The 18,747-nt window shown below is 37.6% G+C and overlaps 1 protein-coding gene across 1 annotated transcript in view; it reads left to right on the forward strand.

Moving 5' to 3' along the window:
- LOC132098903 (ubiquitin-conjugating enzyme E2 H) overlaps window positions 1-17,893 on the forward strand; it is a 33,128-nt gene extending 15,235 nt beyond the window's left edge. The window contains exons 2-8 of the mRNA XM_059505177.1: window positions 10,041-10,117; window positions 11,197-11,271; window positions 11,687-11,726; window positions 12,734-12,786; window positions 13,164-13,292; window positions 14,548-14,763; window positions 17,134-17,893. Of these exons, the coding sequence (XP_059361160.1) occupies window positions 10,041-10,117; window positions 11,197-11,271; window positions 11,687-11,726; window positions 12,734-12,786; window positions 13,164-13,292; window positions 14,548-14,672 (499 nt within the window). The 3' untranslated portion in view covers window positions 14,673-14,763; window positions 17,134-17,893. The remainder of the gene's footprint in view (window positions 1-10,040; window positions 10,118-11,196; window positions 11,272-11,686; window positions 11,727-12,733; window positions 12,787-13,163; window positions 13,293-14,547; window positions 14,764-17,133) is intronic.
- Window positions 17,894-18,747: the final 854 nt, after the last annotated feature.

Consider the following 18,747-nt stretch of genomic DNA (forward strand, 5'->3'; position numbering starts at 1 on the left):
AAAAATTGTTTAGTTAGATTCTGTGAGGGCCTGTGTCTGTCTGTTTTGTAGATGTGTACCACAAGCTCCAGGTTTTTTATTTTATTTTTTATAACCAACATTAGTAGACACTGTTAGTGGACTGAGGTGTCTGAGTGGACTACAAAATAGAAACTCTTTGTACATAATGTCCACAGCCCTTGGCATAAATATAAATATTTTAAACCACAAGGCTTTTATGTAGACACTACATGAAATGAACTGGTCTGGGGTAGAATAGTGATGTATTGTCTTTAATCAGCTGTTAGTAATGTGGTGCTAACAAGCAGACAGTGTTTTCCACCCTGTTGGCAGTGGGTAAATATTTTGCCTGCACCCCAAGGCCAGCCAGCATTAGGTGTCAGAGAACAAGATTACCTCCTCTCTGTGTTTGTCTGTAATGATGAATGAATGCGTCTCAGGAAAGAACATGCTCCTACGCCGTCGAGCATTGGCAGTTGATGTCTACCCGCTGTTTTCATCCTTGGCAATCCAGAATAAACAGGAGGAATTTGCTCCTGTAGGGAGGGGGCAAACCTGGCTATTGTGTTTTGTGTCTTTTTCGCAAGAGACTGATTTTAATTGCAAATTTACCCAGTGACTCATGCAGTGATTCAGCGCAGAGACCGTCGACTTTACCTGTACTAATAAAATGACCGAGAACACACTCCACCTGTCTGTTAGCCTGCATACCTGTATTTCAGTTTTGTTATGATTTTAGTTTGTATAATCATTCTCTCGAATCACACAAAGAAATGCACTGTGAAATGCATTCAGAAACGCACTGTGAAATGCATTCAGAAACAGTGAGACATGATGAATGGCCAAAGACAATTTTGAAGTAGTGACGATGGAAGCATAAATTCCATGGCTGTCTTAGATGCTGGATTTTTCTGTCCAGGTTAGTGTCATTTTCTCACAACAGACTTCTAAAAGAAAGTGAACTCCCGTGGTTTTCTTCCGCATGGTGTGACCATGTAAAAAAAAAAAAAAAGTCTTTTTGGTCCCTTTTTTTTTTTTTTTTTTTTCTAACCCAAATGGCACAGCAGAACAAGGTAACTTCTCTATAAGGTCATGTGCCTAGACGTATGCTTCTCTGGAGCTTTTCGTACACACAGGTATATAAACATTTTTAATCATATGTGCATTAGACTGCATTGTGTAACCAATGCAGTCTGGTAGGAATCCATATCGAAGCGTGTGCTGTTTCAACGTACATGAGTGTTGATACGATCGGTGCTCGCTCTTGTTCCTTAAATGTATTTGATATTTCTAAATGAGCTGATTGATTGAATCTCATTGGTATGATTAGATCAGCCTTTCTCAAAGTGCGTGCCGCCAAAAAATTAAGTAGGCTAAAAAATAAAAAAAAATCTGACATTTCATATATAAAATATATTTTATTTTACATAAATACATTCTTCTTTTTAACCCTTTTGCACGTACGATCACACATTCACACGTGATTAGAACGGTCCTTGCATCACGTGATCAACTGCTAAATTCAAATGTGCTTTCGCGTTTGCTGGCACTTAGTGATGGGAAGTTCGATTCTTTTCCGCAATCCGGTTCTTTCGGACGGTTCGATTCAATAAACCGGTTGAAAAAACCGGTTCATCGGTTCTTTTACGCTTGAAGTAATGACGTCATTGGCGATGACGTAATGGCGTCACGTCTATCAAACATTCAAATATATAAAGTCAGTAATCATAACTTTAGTCAGTTAAAAACCTCATAATCATGAAAAGTTTACAATTAAGTTTTGCAACAACGCACCCAAATACAGTAACAGCAATAATGTGCATATGAGGATTTAAGTCTTGAAGATATAAAGTAAATAAATTAGGTGTCATCAGCGCAGAAACCACTATACATAAACCATTGCGATGTATTTGTTATTAAATGAACTTACGTTTCGCCAGATTGCCCCTTCATTCAAGCCCTCGGTTTACCCGAGCTCATAACATTAGCACAGAATCAGTTCAGAATCAAATACCAAAAGAATCAGTTCGGTTCAGACGCGCTGTGAGTCAGTCGGCTTCACGCTGAATCACGCATGCGCAGTATCATCAGCTCCTCTGTTCTCAAAACGGACACGTCCGAAAGAAACCGTTTTGGTTCAGTGTACTGATGATCCGAAAACCGATGCAACCCGTTCTTGACTCGAGAACGAGAATCACTCTAACTGGCACGTGCTGCAGTTCAGTATAATCAGCTGCTCTACTCGTGTTCATGTTCTGTTTACTACAAACTCAATTTGTGAATGTGTCATCATTAACTATAAATACAGTACACATATTTCATAAATCCTCCCTTATTCCTATTAAACATAGAGTCTTTAGAGTTCTTAATTATTGTCCAACTTCCCTGAAACCCCCTCTGGCCTATACCTAATCTACAATATACAGATTAGAAACATTCATCTTAAAAAAAATAAATAATAATAATAATAATAAAAATGTATATAGATCTTTTATCACACTTTCCGAAATACTTTACACGCATACGCAGTAGCATCAGTTCATCGGTTCTCAAATCGGACGCGTCCAGAAGAAACTGTTTTCGTTCAGTGTACTGGTGATCCGAAAACCGATGCAACCGGTTCTTGACTCGAGAACGAGAATCAGCTCATCGGTTCTCAAATCGGACGCGTCCGAAAGAAACGATTCTCAGTTCAGTGTACTGGTGATCCGAACACCGATGCAACCGGCTCTTGACTCGAGAACGAGAACTGCTCCAGCAGTGGGCGTGTTCGTTCGTCACCTGGCTCGGCTCGGTGTTCATCTTCAGTTCGGTCTACACAGCAGTTCAGTCAGTGTACTGTTTGAGTAAATGAATTACTCTGGGATATTGGTTTATTCTGACTCGGAGGGAGTGTCAGTCACGTTAAAAAAGTGAACATCTTAAGTAATTTGTGGATTAATGCTTATTGGAGACGTGAACCGTTTTAAACGATTCAGTTCGATTTGGTGAACTGGTTCAACCGGTTCACTAAGAAGAGCCGGTTAAATTGAACGATTCTATCACGAATCGGACATCACTACTGGCACTGAGCCAGAGACAGGCTGTCATATATCACAACTTTTCAGTGTTTTCAGCCACATAATGTTTATTTTAGGTTTCAGACATATAAGTACTAAAAAACAATACATTTAGAGTTTGTAAAATACACACTGATGTCAAAGGAAGAGGCAATAATAATCCTTTCCATTTATAATTAGTTTTATTCATATCAGATACACATTGTGTAAGTAACTTTAAAGTTTACTCTATTCTTCTCCCAGTTCACCTGCCACTTACTTTTATGTATTTTGGGAGAAGTGGATGAATTCACGTCTTGTAAATCCAACAGATCCGATTCTCTGAACTGCGTCTGCGGCGGCGATGGCGGCGCCCATCGTGCATACAGCTCAACTAACGCGATTGTTATAAAGGTGTTTAAACGACAAAACACTTCCACTTGCATATATTTGACAATCGGAATATCAGATATTTGATGCCATATCTAACAAATTTGTGAATATTTTGAATAAAAAAGGAAACACGACATAAAAGCAGATCATCATTCATTCAGCTCTCTTGATGCTGCGGTGTGTCCCGTGACAAGCAATGACGCGTCACCATGGAAACCACACATTAATAACGGTCACTTTGAAAAACTCACGCTGGGGGTCAGCCAGAATATTTTAAACTTGCGTGTGAAAGGGTTAAACATATGAACGGATTAATAAAATTGTAAATTCATTTTAGATAAATATATATATAAAATTAACCATAAAAATCCGTCTACCATCAGTAACTGTCATGACGTCCCCACCGGGGTCGCGTGACTGTGCAGTTGGCTACATTGTTTTATAATTTAACCGCGAAAATACATTTGATTTCACAAAGAGCAAGAAACAAGCAACAGCAGCATGGATCGTTTTTTAAAAAGAAAAGCCCCACAAGAACCGGACAGTTTTTACTGTGAAATCAGTGTTGCCAGACGTATGATAATTATCGTATTTGTACGATAATCTTTACCTCTGTACGATGTACGATCAATAATGAAAAAAATCCCGTAATGTACGATAATTTCAGAATTTTATGAAAAGTTAAATGACAGTTGCAGTCATAGGGCTTCTTTACTCATACACTTAATCGGCTCATTACAGACACTCTAAATGTGTTCATGTGCACCTCAGGGAGGGTGGGTGCCCTGCTTAAGGCCAACGAGCACTATGTTGCGGTCCATGACAGCAAGAAATCCTTCAACATCTGGCAACACGCAGTCTTCCAATGAAAGCGGCTCAGATGTATAGTTTTGAGTTAACTGGGCCACACTGCAACAGCTAAATTCCGCCTACACTGGACGTGACAAAGCAAATGTTAAAATCATTTTAATATGTTTTAATATGCGCCGCGACGCAGACGGTCACTGAAAATAATGGGATAGTATTTTTTTTGTTGTACTGCTTCCATCCAACCATATGGCTTATTGCTTATTGGTAATTTGCAGGCCGTGTTAAAATGTAGTTGGTTTAGAATAGATAACTCTTTTGACTCGTGTACGATAATTTTCTTCCAAATACGATAATTTTGAACTTCTGGTACGATACTTGGACATTTACAATCTGGCAACACTGTGTGAAATGGAGCCTCCGCCTACTACTTCCTCCACCAGCTCTGAGTCGGCACCAAAGTTCGCAAAGGTAGACAAGGCTAAAAGGAGAACATAAAATGACAATTACCTAAAATTGGGCTTCATCAGTACTGGGGATGCAAAATGCCCTCTCCCTTTGTCTAATATGTGGGATGAAACTGTCAAACCAAGGGATGGTTCCGAGCAAACTTAAAAGACACCTGACCACCAATCATCCATCACTTGCTGACAAGGATCCTGACTATTTTGTTAGAATGAAAAGTCAACAAAGCCATCAAGAACAAATGATGATTAAATCCGCTAAAGTCTCGGAGAAGGCACTGGAAGCTAGCTACCTTGTAGCTAAAATAGTAGCTAAAACAAAGACGCCTCACACTATTGCAGAAACTGTAATTATGCCAGCATGTACAGCAATAGTGAACAAAATGCTAGGGCCTCAAGCTGTAAAAGAAATTTCAAAGGTCCCGCTGTCGGATTGTACAATAGGGAGGCGAATCAATGACATGTCTGTGGACATTGAAGATGTCGTTTTGGGGAAAATCAAGACAAGTGGACATTTTTCTTTACAACTTGAGTCAACGGACGTGAGTGGGCACGCTCAGCTCTTGGCAAATGTTAGGTTTGTGGATGGGGACCGTATTAGAGAGAATTTTTTTATTGAACAAAACAAAACAACAGGAGAAGAAATTTACCGTGTGACAACTGAGTATCTTGAAAAGGAAGGATTGAGTTGGAAGAACTGTATTAGTATCTGTACTGATGGTGCAGCTGCAATGACGGGCTGTGCCAAAGGTTTCATTAGCAGGGCCAAACAGCAAAACCCTGACATCCGAACAACCCACTGCTTCCTTCACAGAGGTACTTGCTGCAAAGACGCTCCCAAAAGAACTTTCGGACGTGCTTGACAGAGCAGTGAACATTGTTAATTTCATAAAGGCGCGCCCGTTAAAGAGCCGTCTGTTTTCGATTCTGTGCGAGGAAATGGTGGCAGAGCATCAGTACTTGTTGCTACACACGGCAGTCCGCTGGCTGTCACGGGGGAAGGTTTTGGGCCGATTGTGCGAGTTAAGAGAAGAACTCAGAGTCTTCTTGACAGAAGAAAAATCTGCATATGCAGAGCTGCTCGCAGATGAGCAATGGTGCCTAAAACTCGCGTATTTGGCTGACATCTTTAACCACCTCAATGAGCTGAACATTAAAATGCAAGGCAAAGAAGAAAATCTCCTCTCCTCGTCTGACAAACTGCGTGGCTTCAGATCTAAGCTCACACTCTGGCGTTCCTTTGTGGGACAGGGCAGGCTGTATATGTTTTTTTTTTCCTGTGCAATGTGCATGTAAACAGCAGTACACTTTCTGATCTCATAACCCAGCATCTGAAATCTCTCGATGAGCGATTTAATCATTATTTTCCATCGGAGTCTTATGCACAGTTTGACTGGGTCCGTGATCTTTGGAGTTCAAGCACTCTGGAGAGCGCAAAGGACTGGCCACTGCCAACACGGGAGCAACTGATGGAGATCAGGGAAGACCGCACATTGAAAATGAGATTTGGTGACATGGAATTGGACAGGTTTTGGATTTCAGTGAAAAAAGCGTATACAGTGGCTTCAAGTAGCGCTGTTGCTATTTTGCTACCCTTCTCCACAACTTATCTGTGCGAACTGAGCTTTTCAAGCCTGACGTACATCAAGAACACGTACAGGGAGCGACTGAGGACTGTGGACCAGGAGCTCCGTGTTTGCCTCTCATCCATCCCTGCCAGGATAGGGCGGCTGTGTGCGTCGTACCAGGGTCACGTCTCTAATTGATTGTGGTCACCCCCACCCCCGGCTTGTGTGAGCGCGTATGCGCGCATGTAGATCTTTCTCCCTCTCTCGTTGCGGATTATTGTTTGTGGGTGTATGTGTATGTGGGTGTGTGTGCATGCACATATGGCACGGATAAAAAACAAGCACTATATGGAAAAACATTCCTGCTTCTCTCTGGTGCATTTTTTAACATGCATCTTTTTCTTATCGTATTGTATCTGATTTTATTTATTTTTGTTATGTCTGCCCCTTTTTATTTTATTTTAACTGCATCCTGCACTTCATTTTAGTTCTCCTGGTCTGGATTTGTTGTTGGGTTCTTGTATTGGGCGGTCCACCTGTTACGGTTTTATGGCATTTATGTCTCTGCTTAATTATTTTGTGAATAACTTTACAAACCTGTGTTTTTAAAGGTGCTATAAAGTTGCTATAAAGTTGTTGTTATTTACAGTTTGTATTATGCTCTGTTCATTACTGTCCTGTCTAAATAAACAGGACATTTGCATTTACATTTGGGTTATGCAGTGTTTTTAAATTATATTTTACACTGGGGTGCCTTGAGATTTTATGCACTTTTGAAAGGTGCCCTGACTGAAAAAAGTTTGAGAAAGGCTGGATTAGATTATACGTGTGCATAAAGGAAAACTGGCTCAAGGGTCTCCTGTAGATTATGGCTTAATCCATACAAATCCATTGACGGGGAGCTGAGATGGGTGAAAACGGGTGGGTGTCAAGACCATGAGAAGAGAATGGTCTTGGGTTGCCTTGTCAGCAGCCAGATTGAGCCTTGGGCAGGAGTTAAACCCTTGTTTAGGAGAATTTCACTAAAGGTTAATCTACGTTGAACCGTATCAGAGGCGTCGCCAAAGCAAACACAGTTTATCTTGCCTGCATGTTTGGGGGAGGGATGTATCACTGGTTTGATCAATACTACAGTTCGACAGGAACTGTAGTTAGTAGTTAACCCAGAAATTAAAATTGACACATTTTGATTTTCATCATTTGTATTTTTAGATTTCATTTTGATTTTCAGTAAATTAGAAATTTGTAGTAAAACATGACTCAAATTGTGTCTTCCTGACTCGAAGCTGCTTCAAAAGACTTGTGGCCTGGTTTTATAGTAATTTAAATTTTAAATCTGCTAAATATCATCTTTTGTGTTCTACACTGGAAAAAAACCTCATATGTTATTGGGGTGACTTGAGGATGAGTGGATAATGACAGAACCATTTATTTAATGCATGCAGGATTTCTGGACAGTTAATAATGATCTATTTTAAATCTGTGTCACTGATGCCTCAGAGGAGAAACACGTGCCTTGCACTTCTGCAGAAGGAAAATTGAATTATCAAATCAATTGAGGTTTTAATGTACATTGCTGATAAATGACTCTCAAAGGATGAAGGTGGAGAGGAATGTGACCTGTATTTTTCTCCCTTTCTAATATGAATCCATCTCTTCCTGTGTAGTATCCAGAATGAGGGAAAAACAGCAGGTGTCAAAACTGCCTCTAAGGCATGAGGAATGGAGGAAAATCCCTGCAGCCTCCAGGCTTCTGCTTTTCTGAGTGTGTGTGTGTGTGTAGATGCTTGGCCAATTTCTTTCGTGTCCATCCAAAAGATGCTTAATATACAGGTCGAAAAAGTAGTCCCATGTGGCATCAGGCACAGCCAGACAGCTCAGCATGGTGCTTCTCCTCTGGAGGTCTCATGATCACAGCAATGGGCACAGATTCTTTAACAGGTCTGCTGAAGCTCCACGCATACACTCACCCTTTTCTTTACCTCACTAGACTCGTCGAGAGCAACCTGTACGGGCTGCCAGACAGCAGAATTCCTACCTGAATGGAATCGGATCTCGTGATAAAGAAAAAGGCGTGCGAAAATCGAGGTTGTTACATATGAGTCATCAGTCCAATCTACAGGATCACATTTGTTCCAAGTCTCTGTGTTTGTAGAGGATAAGCAGCTAATAATGGGCCTGCTTTGTTCAGATTTGTATCTGTCAGTGTAAAAGCATGAAAGCATTGTGCAGAAATGCACTCTTACTGGGTGCTTCCTCTATTCTCTCAGCCTCTGCAGATGCTTCACAGCCTAAAATAAATCCATGACGTTTAACACCTTGGTGACCACAGCCTCTTAGAGCTACAACTGACGAAGAAGCCAGCTGGTGTCTTGAAACAGAAAACACTATCCCTCTCTGTCATGCTCAGCCTGTCAATCTGGCTCCCTTGTGTCACTGTGGAAAACTAGTGCCATTTATAAAAAAAAATAAAAAAAATTATCAGTTAATTAATTGGAAAGAAAAATTAAAAATAAAGATAGTAATAAAAAAATAATAATGTGTAAATTAATTTCACAAACTAACTTAACATTTTTACTGGCACTATTATTCTTCCATTTAGCACCTTTTCCATTCATGAACCGATCTTTAGTTGTGCTCCTCTCCGAGATCGATTCAAAATGGATATTAAAAGTTATTCTTCAACCTTTTGTGGTATAATATTCATTGGCTCCTCAATGTCAGATTTTTGGAGATAAATCTCTGCGTAATTACAGTCATTCAGTTCATGCAACTTGAGACTCTAGCATCAGAAAGCCACAATGACTGATAATCTTACAGACAGCACCTTCCCCACCTCTCCCAGGAGCCCTTCAGTCTCTCGCACCAGATGTTAAAAGGCGACCTCTTGAAATTGACAGCTCCGTTTCCCAGCAGAGCCGAGAATCATCCGTTGATACAGGCACTCAACTGGTTAAACTCTCGCACAAGTCACAGGACACATCACTGTTTCAACAGAGCGTAAACATGTTTGCCTTCGTGAACCAGTCTGGGCAGCGTGAGTATACAGTTTGAGTCACAGTGCAGCCCACAAAACAGCTGACACATGACACACACGCGATAACATCATTGGTAACTCCATCAATTAAAATACAAAATGTGACAGTGGCAAAGTCTGCTTGAGAACTGCGTTTTGGATGCATGTTGTGTTCACACTGAGATGGCAGACTGTGTGTGAGTCTTTAAGAGCATCAGGTCTCCTACGTGGTATTGGTGTGGTGGTGAGCATGTATTGTCTGGCTCAGCGAGGGTCTGACTTAAGCGCTCTCCCCAGCAATATGAGAAGTGACAGCCTGACAACCATAGCTAATGGCGGGAGTGTCGTATTGAGTTGCCTTGATGCCCTGTGTGCATCAGTCGGAGAGCTGAGGGTCAGACCCACGGATTGTGTTTTTGCTATCCGATCTGCTGAGCTGAGCCTCTTGATAATTATTGATGGTCAAAGAATAAAGGCCAACTGAGAATCTGTTTCTGAGGTTGATCTGTTAGTCTAAATCCGCTCTCTGTGTGGGTTGAAAGGTCATTTTAGTGGATCCTCACACTAATTCTTTTTAATGGTTACTTGTCATTTTGAATTTGATGGTGAATCTGTCCCATTTGACCCTAATTAACCCCCCCCCCCCACTGTTGTTTTGAAGTATTTTCTATCATTTAATTGTGAATTTTAATGTTTGTTTTTGAAATTTGCTTAAAGTCAGTGTTTTTGAGTTTGCCTTAACCGTTTCTATTAGTATCGAGAGTAAACATGAAGTCACAATCCTGAGTGGACTCAATGAATTTGTAGTGAAGTTTTATGGACCACAAGGAAGTAAGTCTGATTTAATTATTTACACACATGCTAAACTGAACCTCGTAAAAAAACCATTCCAGGTCTCACTTCACCCCAAAATCCAAAGGAAATATATTTTACATAAAGCTAATAAATCCCTTTTTAAACCCACAATATTTCCTTCCTGTAATGATAACTTACATGCTATATATAAATAAAATTAATACATTTGTGTGTATTTATATAGTGAGAGCAAATAAATGTGTGTGTGTGTGTGTGTGTGTATATAAAATACAGTAGTTTGAATTGGGATTTATTTAATCGATAATAGAAATATATGCAAAAAAGTAAATGCTTAAATAATATGATTATAATATTTACAAATATAATTGTCATAATTGTAATAATGCAAAAAAAACAATTTTCTTAAAATCTAATTATACTAATTAAAATATGTATTTTTCATTACAGTAAATTCTTCATTTCTTGCTTCCTTCCAATTGGGGTGAAATTAGACCTGGGCTTGTCCTTGACATGTTTCGTGATATTGACAGAGTCTTTCTTTACCTAGCTATCACGTCACAACAATCATGACACTTTTGCATATTTAAACATGCATCTCTTACACAACTTGGTTTGGGACATGACCTCATTGTTTACTCAGAAAAACAGCTTGAGACCCTTTTTAGTTGTCATATCATCTGCTGTTTAATGATCTTTCCTCCCTCCTCTTTGAGAGGTAGGAGCAGGTCTTATCTAGGGTTAAGCTGTACCTTTTCGTAGTTTGAGCTACTGGCCGCAAGGGTCAGATTGCAAATGGCTATTTTTGGAGCGAGCACACATTGCACCATGCCCCATATCACACGAGGAGAACAGCACAGCTTCCCATCCACATGTGTACACACCCACACGTGTGTCATTACACACATAATTCATAATTATCTAATTAAGTATTACAGTTACTCCTACACACAGTCACTTTTGAAGACAAAGACATCTGTACTTTAGTCATTTATAATTTGCATTATATGATTATCGCTTGTCTTTTCAAAGTCTGTTACATGCTAGAACAGATGTGAATTGTTGCTTGAAGAGTCTCTTTCTGTTTTTCCTGTCAGCACCGTATGAAGGGGGCGTATGGAAGGTGCGAGTAGATCTTCCAGACAAATACCCCTTCAAATCACCCTCTATAGGTAAAGTATTGCTATACATGTATCCCAAAGAAACATAATCAGCTGAGTGCCCTTTAGAAGTCACACACGTTGGTGTGGTTGTGAAATGTGGGGTAGAGTACATTCAAACAATCATACTGGAGGTGTGTACTGATGAAAACAGCACATAACATCCCTGTGATGTCATATTTAATGGTCTGTAAAGCCTGTGTTGTGCAATCAGCAAATGCTGTCATTTGTATCTCAGACTGTTTCAAGACCATTAAGAGGTTTATGACACAATTTTCACAACAATTAAATGCATTCCCTTCCTCCCAAATTCTCATTAACGCAAAGCAAAGAAAAAAACGAATAATATAAATGCATTTAATTGATTGCAACTAAATGGAACTATCCATGTTCTCACTTTATCTTTCTTTCTTCAATCTCTCTACAGGATTTATGAATAAGATTTTTCATCCGAACATTGATGAAGCGTAAGTCTCTTTAGTCTGAATTTGATTCTGCTTTTGCCTTCTGGTGTGCTCTGAGGAAAATGTTTGTTTTTATATTCATTTTACTCACACTCATGTCTTTCTAAAGCTCTCCTTAAAAATTTTAAGTTGTTTTGAAGAATGTTCATGCTACTCTTTTCCGTGTATTCAAAACATACAGTGTTCAGAGGCTTTCAAACTAAGTTGACCAAAGAGTGTCCAAACAATGCATGCACAGTCATTCAAAGCCATACATTAGTTTTGTGAAGAAATATTTTCTTAAATCTGTCTTTCCTTTTTTCAAATCACATATTTTATTTCTACGCTCTGTGCAACTTTTGACCTCAACCACGGCAAAAAAAAAATACTTTTCCTTTTTGTTTTCAGCTGTATTTTTCATATACGGTCATATTTTTTTTTTTTTAGCATTTTAATTTTTTTTTATATATATCTTTTTATTTTAGTTGAAGTTGCAGTCTTGTGTGTATGCAGTCTTGCATAACAAATGTGCCTTTGTTTTATATATATATATATATATATATATATATATATATATATATATATATATATATATATATATATATAATATAAAAGAGCTTTTTTTATTTCGGTATTATCTTTTGTAATTTAAGTACTTCAACTAAGCCAAGCTAACATTTCTAATTTTCATTTAAGGTTGTAATTATTTTCTTTTATTTCAGCTTTTTTATATATATATATATATATATATATATATATATATATATATATATATATATATATATATATATATATATATATATATATATATATATATATATATATATATATATAAACAAATTTTTGTTTTAGTTAACAATAACAAAACTGGTTTTCAGCAAAAAAACAAAAACAAAAAAAAGTCTATTCCCACCAAGAGCGAAATGACAAAGCAAATAAAAATTGGAAGTTTGCATACCTCCTGCAAAATGTAAGTGGTAACACTATTCTGGAATGGAAAAGTAGAAACGATGTGTTATTTTTTTGTCCAGGTCAGGGACAGTGTGTTTAGATGTGATCAACCAGACATGGACCGCTCTTTATGGTACGTATTTGTGAGCACAGTCTTTGTGCTTGTGTCTGCTGTTATGAATATTGAGAATAAATGCACAGATAACTCCATAGCTTGAATTGATGCTGCCTGAGGAGTAGAATAAAGTCTCCGGCCCTTTAGACAGGATCGTGGTGCACTGTAATCCTCTTACCCTCTCTGAATGAGCTGACACCTGCAAGGTCAGAAAACAGCATCAGCTCCCCAACAACCACACTTGAGCGCCCTCATTCACAACATTCAGTAGTTGAGTTGCTGCCTAGATTTGATAATAGTATTCTGAAATGCTTGATTCTGATTGGTCTGCATTTTGTGTTTGAATAGTTGTATATACATTTATGGGTTGTTGTTGTCTTTCTCTCTCCTCACAGATCTCACCAATATCTTCGAGTCGTTTTTGCCACAGTTGCTGGCCTACCCGAACCCCATCGACCCTCTGAACGGGGACGCCGCAGCCATGTACCTACACCGACCAGAGGACTACAAACAGAAAATCAAAGGTGATTTGAAGAGCTGACATCTTTTGACTTGGTGTTTTCTTGGTTTAACCTCCATCGGGCCTTGAGGTTTATATCTGTCACCATGTTTCACATCACCATTGTACGATGTCTTCTGCTCAAAAAAAAAAAGTGTGTTAGGGGTATGTTTGGAATAGTAAGAAGTATGTATGCTTTGCATCTGTAAACGATCTACATTATTTGCTGAAAAGTGCAGTATATAAACAGAGCACAGTAATGCTTTATCCTGCTCGGTCTGAGCTTCCATTCCAATTAAATGTTTAAATGTTTAATCGACCATGTCTGGTCGATTTTTTTTTATCACAGCCAAAAGGCTTTTTGAATTAAAATATTTCTAAACTGTGTTTACCACTATGTATTTTGTAGTTTCATAGTTGGATATCTGGATCATTTCAATGCTTTTTATTAGGCAATTTTGTTTCCAAAAGCATGAATTTTAGTAGTCTTATGACTCATTCTGATTCAACTGTTTGTATTGCTTCTTAAAAATGTTAATGGATGTCCTGAATGGCATTTTTTATATATATGTGTGTGTGTGAGTGTGTGTGTGTGTGTGTGTGTGTGTATATATATATATATATATATATATATATAAATATTAATATAATATAATATAATATAGTATAATATAATATAGTATAGTGTGTGTGTGTTTTGGTAAAAAAAAAAACCGTTAAGGCTCCTTTATTTAATTTTATTAAGAAATCAATATCTCTATTCAGCAAGGATGTATTAAATTGTTCCAATGTGACAGTAAAGATGCTTATGAAGATTTGTTTCAAACAAAACCCTGTTCTGTATTGAGCAGCACAGTGGTTTTCAACATTAATAAGGCATGTTTCTTGAGCACCAAATCAGCATATTAGAATGATTTCTGAAGGGTCGTGTGACGCTGAAGGATGGAGTAATCACTGCAAAAAAATCAGCTTCGTCATCACCAGAATAAATGACATTTTAAAATGCATTAAAAATCAAAACTATTTCACAATATTTCTGTTGTTAATGTTGTTGTTTTTTTTTTTTTTTTTTTTTTTTTTTTTTTTTTTTTTTTTTAAGAAATGTGAATTTTTAAAAGAATAAACTATTTTAAAAACTTAAGATTTTACTATTATTTTTTTATCCTACAGTTAAACATGAGTCTAGTTTGTTGGCTATATACATTTCTTGTAATGAAATATTAGATTTTTGTCTAACCATATTTTTCCATTCTTTTCTTTCTGTCCTCGTTTCTATTCAGAATACATCCAGAAATATGCAACAGAGGAGGCTCTGAAGGAGCAGGAGGAAGGAGCGGGCGACTCCTCTTCAGAAAGCTCCATGTCTGACTTTTCAGAGGACGAAGCTCAGGACATGGAGTTGTAGTTAAGGGTGACCGTTTCCCCCCTTTACCACAGAGACTATATTATTTCCTAACCATGCGAAGCAGACTATAAAAGATTCATATTTAAACAAGGTGATTTTTTTTTTTTTTTTTTTTTTTTTAGCATTATTATTACTAAACCAGGATTTTTATGGATATCTAGCGTTGATTAATATGGCACCCTCTGTAGGTGTTCTATCTCTACTTCTCGGTGGGTGTTTTTTCTCTCTTTTGCGCTCTCCGTCACCCCAACAAAAGAAAGGCTTGTAGAGTTTCCCCCTTGATTCCATGTTGGTATCTGCGTAGCTGGAATGCATGTCATCGCCTCCCTTATCCACCTTTTTCTGACGCAGACTGACCAGACAGAGGCCGTATTTAAACGGGGGTGCCCTTTTTTTTTTTTTTTTTTTTGTCTCCTTGTGATGTTACCAAACTGTCCACGATGATCTGATACATGAATCCCCTCTGCTTAGACCTTTTTCCAGGACGGTCTTCAGACGGAGTTGTTGCAGATGGATCCGACACATTTTGCCTCATTACTTCCCTCAACCTCAACCGTTTGCTCGATCCCTTTCAATCATCCCAGTGCAAGTAGTTTTGAATTATAGATGCTTTCCCGGTTGTCCTATTTTTATTTTATTTGTTACTTTTCATGTTTGTTTACTCTTTAAAGCGTTGTTTTAAGATAAATCGCTTTAGAGGAATTCCTCTACTTTTTATTTTGGCCTCACCTTGAGGGGAAAGTTTCCACGCTGTATGTTAAAGCCAAGTATCAGGATTTTACAAAACGCTGCTCACCGATCAAGCCCAAGAAACAGCGCCAGCGGAAAATATCAATACGACTCCCTTTAAGCTCCTTGAATATTTTTTATTTTATTTTATTTTTTTAAAGAGGATGTAGGTGTAGAGGCTAGTACACGGAAGCTAAGCTTTACTTTTCCACTAGCTCGATGTTTCTGGCTTTTGTTCCCTCTTTGTGGAAGCCCCACACCACAAAACGTTGCTCTACGCTGTGTGACCTTCACAAAACGACCAGGAAGTGACTGTCCTGCTTTACAGAGCACAAATCTTTTATTTTGTACCAACAATGTATGCATAGTGTTTGTCTTTTTCCTCTTTTTGTCTAGCACCCTCGCTCCCTCTTTACAAGCATCTGTTTTTGTGCATTTGCTGTATGATGCAGAAGCGGAGTCTTGTAGGACTTTGTTTGTCTAGCCTTGAAGAAACCTTAAAGAGAAAAGAGACAAAAAAAAGTTTTTACTTACATTTGTAGAGTTTATCATCTTTTCCTATTGCTTGTGTATAACTATGATAGCTGTTGTTTGACCTCATGTAGATCTAGTTAGTTTTACTGGGTGGTGAAATCAAAGTTAGATGTTCATATGGATCTAGGTTTTGTAACCTGCTTGTCCGATATTATACAGATATTATCTGAAGGATCCCATTTGGTAAGATCTGCCTTGTGGTTTTAGGGGAAAGTCGAGTAACATTGAAGTGGGTTTTTTCACTGTGACTGTGGAAATGGGCAGATATCTTCTGTATAAAGAGCTTTTGAGTTTCAACCTCTGCAGATATCATCAGTGGCATGTTGGTTCTACGGAGAACCAGATTTAGTTTGTGTGTGTGTGTGTTTTTGCAGTATTCTCACAAATCTCGCATTCTGAACTTGCACTTGTAGATCCATTCATCGTCCAAAATGTAAATGAAATGGGGTTGAAGTGAAGAGTACTGATGGAATGGCATATAAGGGGAGGAGTTTCAGTTTGGCTCGTGTGATTTGAGCCAGAGCTGCCTATGTTTTTCCCATGACTTTTTTTTTTTCTCTCCTTTTTTCTTTTCGAATTAAATTGATGTTTTATGGGCAAAACATTTGATGTTATAGCCCGAGTCAAGAATTGGCCAAATTATGCAATGGAAAAAAGAAAAGTCTCAGTTGAACATTTTTGAGTCTAAATCTGTTGATGGGGGATTTTTTATTAATTTTTTTTTTTTTTTTTTTGAGACAAAAGAAAAAACACCACTTATATGCTATTTATAGGTATTGTATTAAGAGGAAGTTATCTTACAAGGAGAGAGACTGCATACATTTAGAGGCGGCTTTGTTTCACATCTTTCAGACACGTATGGAAGAAAAATGCTTCTCTGATGTGGTTTGGTTGCCATGCCTAGCAACACACACCCTGACAAACACGACAAACTCAGCTTCTCGGTTTCATTTCTGCTTCATTTTTTGAGCCCTGGACTTAATAAGAGAGACAAAATATGGACATTTAGTTTGACCTATATATTTTTCCTTTTTGTTTTTAATTCATGTCAAAGAATGAAATGACTAAAGAGTCTGAGAATCTCAAATAAACATGTATAAGTGTGCTTCCATTCCAATTAGAAATTATACCTTTTTTTATGAGAATTTATTTACTAATTTTTGGTTTCCTATTTCTTTTTCCCCCATGTCAATAACAGAGATGTCCATTCGGAGCAGGTAATACATGATGCAAAAGGTGTTTGGGATTGAAGGGAGTTTTTTTATTTTTTATTTTACATATTTAGTGGCAGGGGTGGAATAAATAAGTGTGTCCTTTTTGTGTTTTGCACCCATAAGCCCCCAGTGCTTACACACGCACACAAACCTCAACATACACACACATCCAGGGGACAGCAGTTATTAATGTTGTGGTCTCCAGCTGTATGTTTGCCTGAGAGAGAGGAAGAAGTGGCCACAGAGGCTCCCCCTGCTGGCCTTCTCAGCTAATGCATCGCGTCTCTTGCGTTTGTGTTGATGAACTCTCCAGTGCTCTTTGCATGCGTCCGGTGTTGAGTCCAGTCTAGTTCAGTCCTGGCTGTCCACTCCTCTAGTCCTTTATACCTGGGCTTCAAGAGGGTGCTCAGACATGGGGCTTATGTGGGCACACAGCAAGTTATTTTTTTATATATATATATAGTATCTGTATCTGGTACCTATGTGTGATCTGCTGATTAAAATTTTTTTTTTCTTTTTTTTTTTTTTTATCCCAGGTATTATGGTAATTTGCCATTTTATTTCCTTATCCATTAATCTTACTCTTTATTTTTGTGATTTTTGTTTTTCTTTTGCATTGTGAAGTGGGCATGCCTGTCACAAAAGACAAATGCTCTTTATCTATAGGATTATAATCTCTTAAATAGCTGTGTACAGTAAACTGTAATATCTTCTTTTTTTAATAAAATATTAAATGTGTACAAACTGCTTTGCATCTTTGTTTTCTCTGAAACATTTGTCATTCTTTTTATTCAGAACCTTTTAGTGCCTAAATAACTGTCTAAATTGTCTCTATAATTTTCTAGATACAGGATCTTTTTTGATGAATTGAGAGATCTCCCACTTTACCAGCTAGACTTGACAAAAACAGTCGAGTGCATGATCTCAAAATATTTATTGGTATATACTTTCCAATATCACATTATATGAATTGAATTCAAATGTAAAAAGTACAGCTGGACCTTAAAATAATAGTTCACACAGAAATAAAAGTTCTGTCATCGATTACTCGCGCTCAAGTTGTTCCAAACCTGTATGAGTGTCTGTCTTCTGTTGAACACAAACGAAGATTCAAAACATTGGGTATATAACTTACAGGTTTAACAAAATGTGCCCCACTTTACTCGGATTCACTCTATATCTTAATACAGTATATTGGATAAAATGTTAAACGCATAATAAAAATATTTAAAATTATCATTTTAATTTTGTATTGTTTGTCACATCCATATCCTTCTGTGGTTGCTATATTTTTATTTAAAACATTTTAGTGTCCCCATCGTATAGGCCTAAATCTTAATACATTTGGTAAAATATTAAACTAATAAGTAGAGTATAGATTTATGACAATATCACTATTAAATGAAAACTGGCTGGATATTAAACAAGTGTATGTATGTTGCTTTGTCATGTTCATGTATTTGTTTGGTTGTTTTATACTGACTTCTTAGCATGAAACTCCATTTATTTGTTAATAAAATGCAATAAAATTCAAGAATATTTTTAAAACGTTTTATTTAGAAATAAAGTGTAAAATAAAAAAGCATGTTTTCCTAAGT

The sequence above is a fragment of the Carassius carassius genome, chromosome 22 (assembly GCF_963082965.1).
Source record: "Carassius carassius chromosome 22, fCarCar2.1, whole genome shotgun sequence".
Taxonomy (NCBI): domain Eukaryota; kingdom Metazoa; phylum Chordata; class Actinopteri; order Cypriniformes; family Cyprinidae; genus Carassius; species Carassius carassius.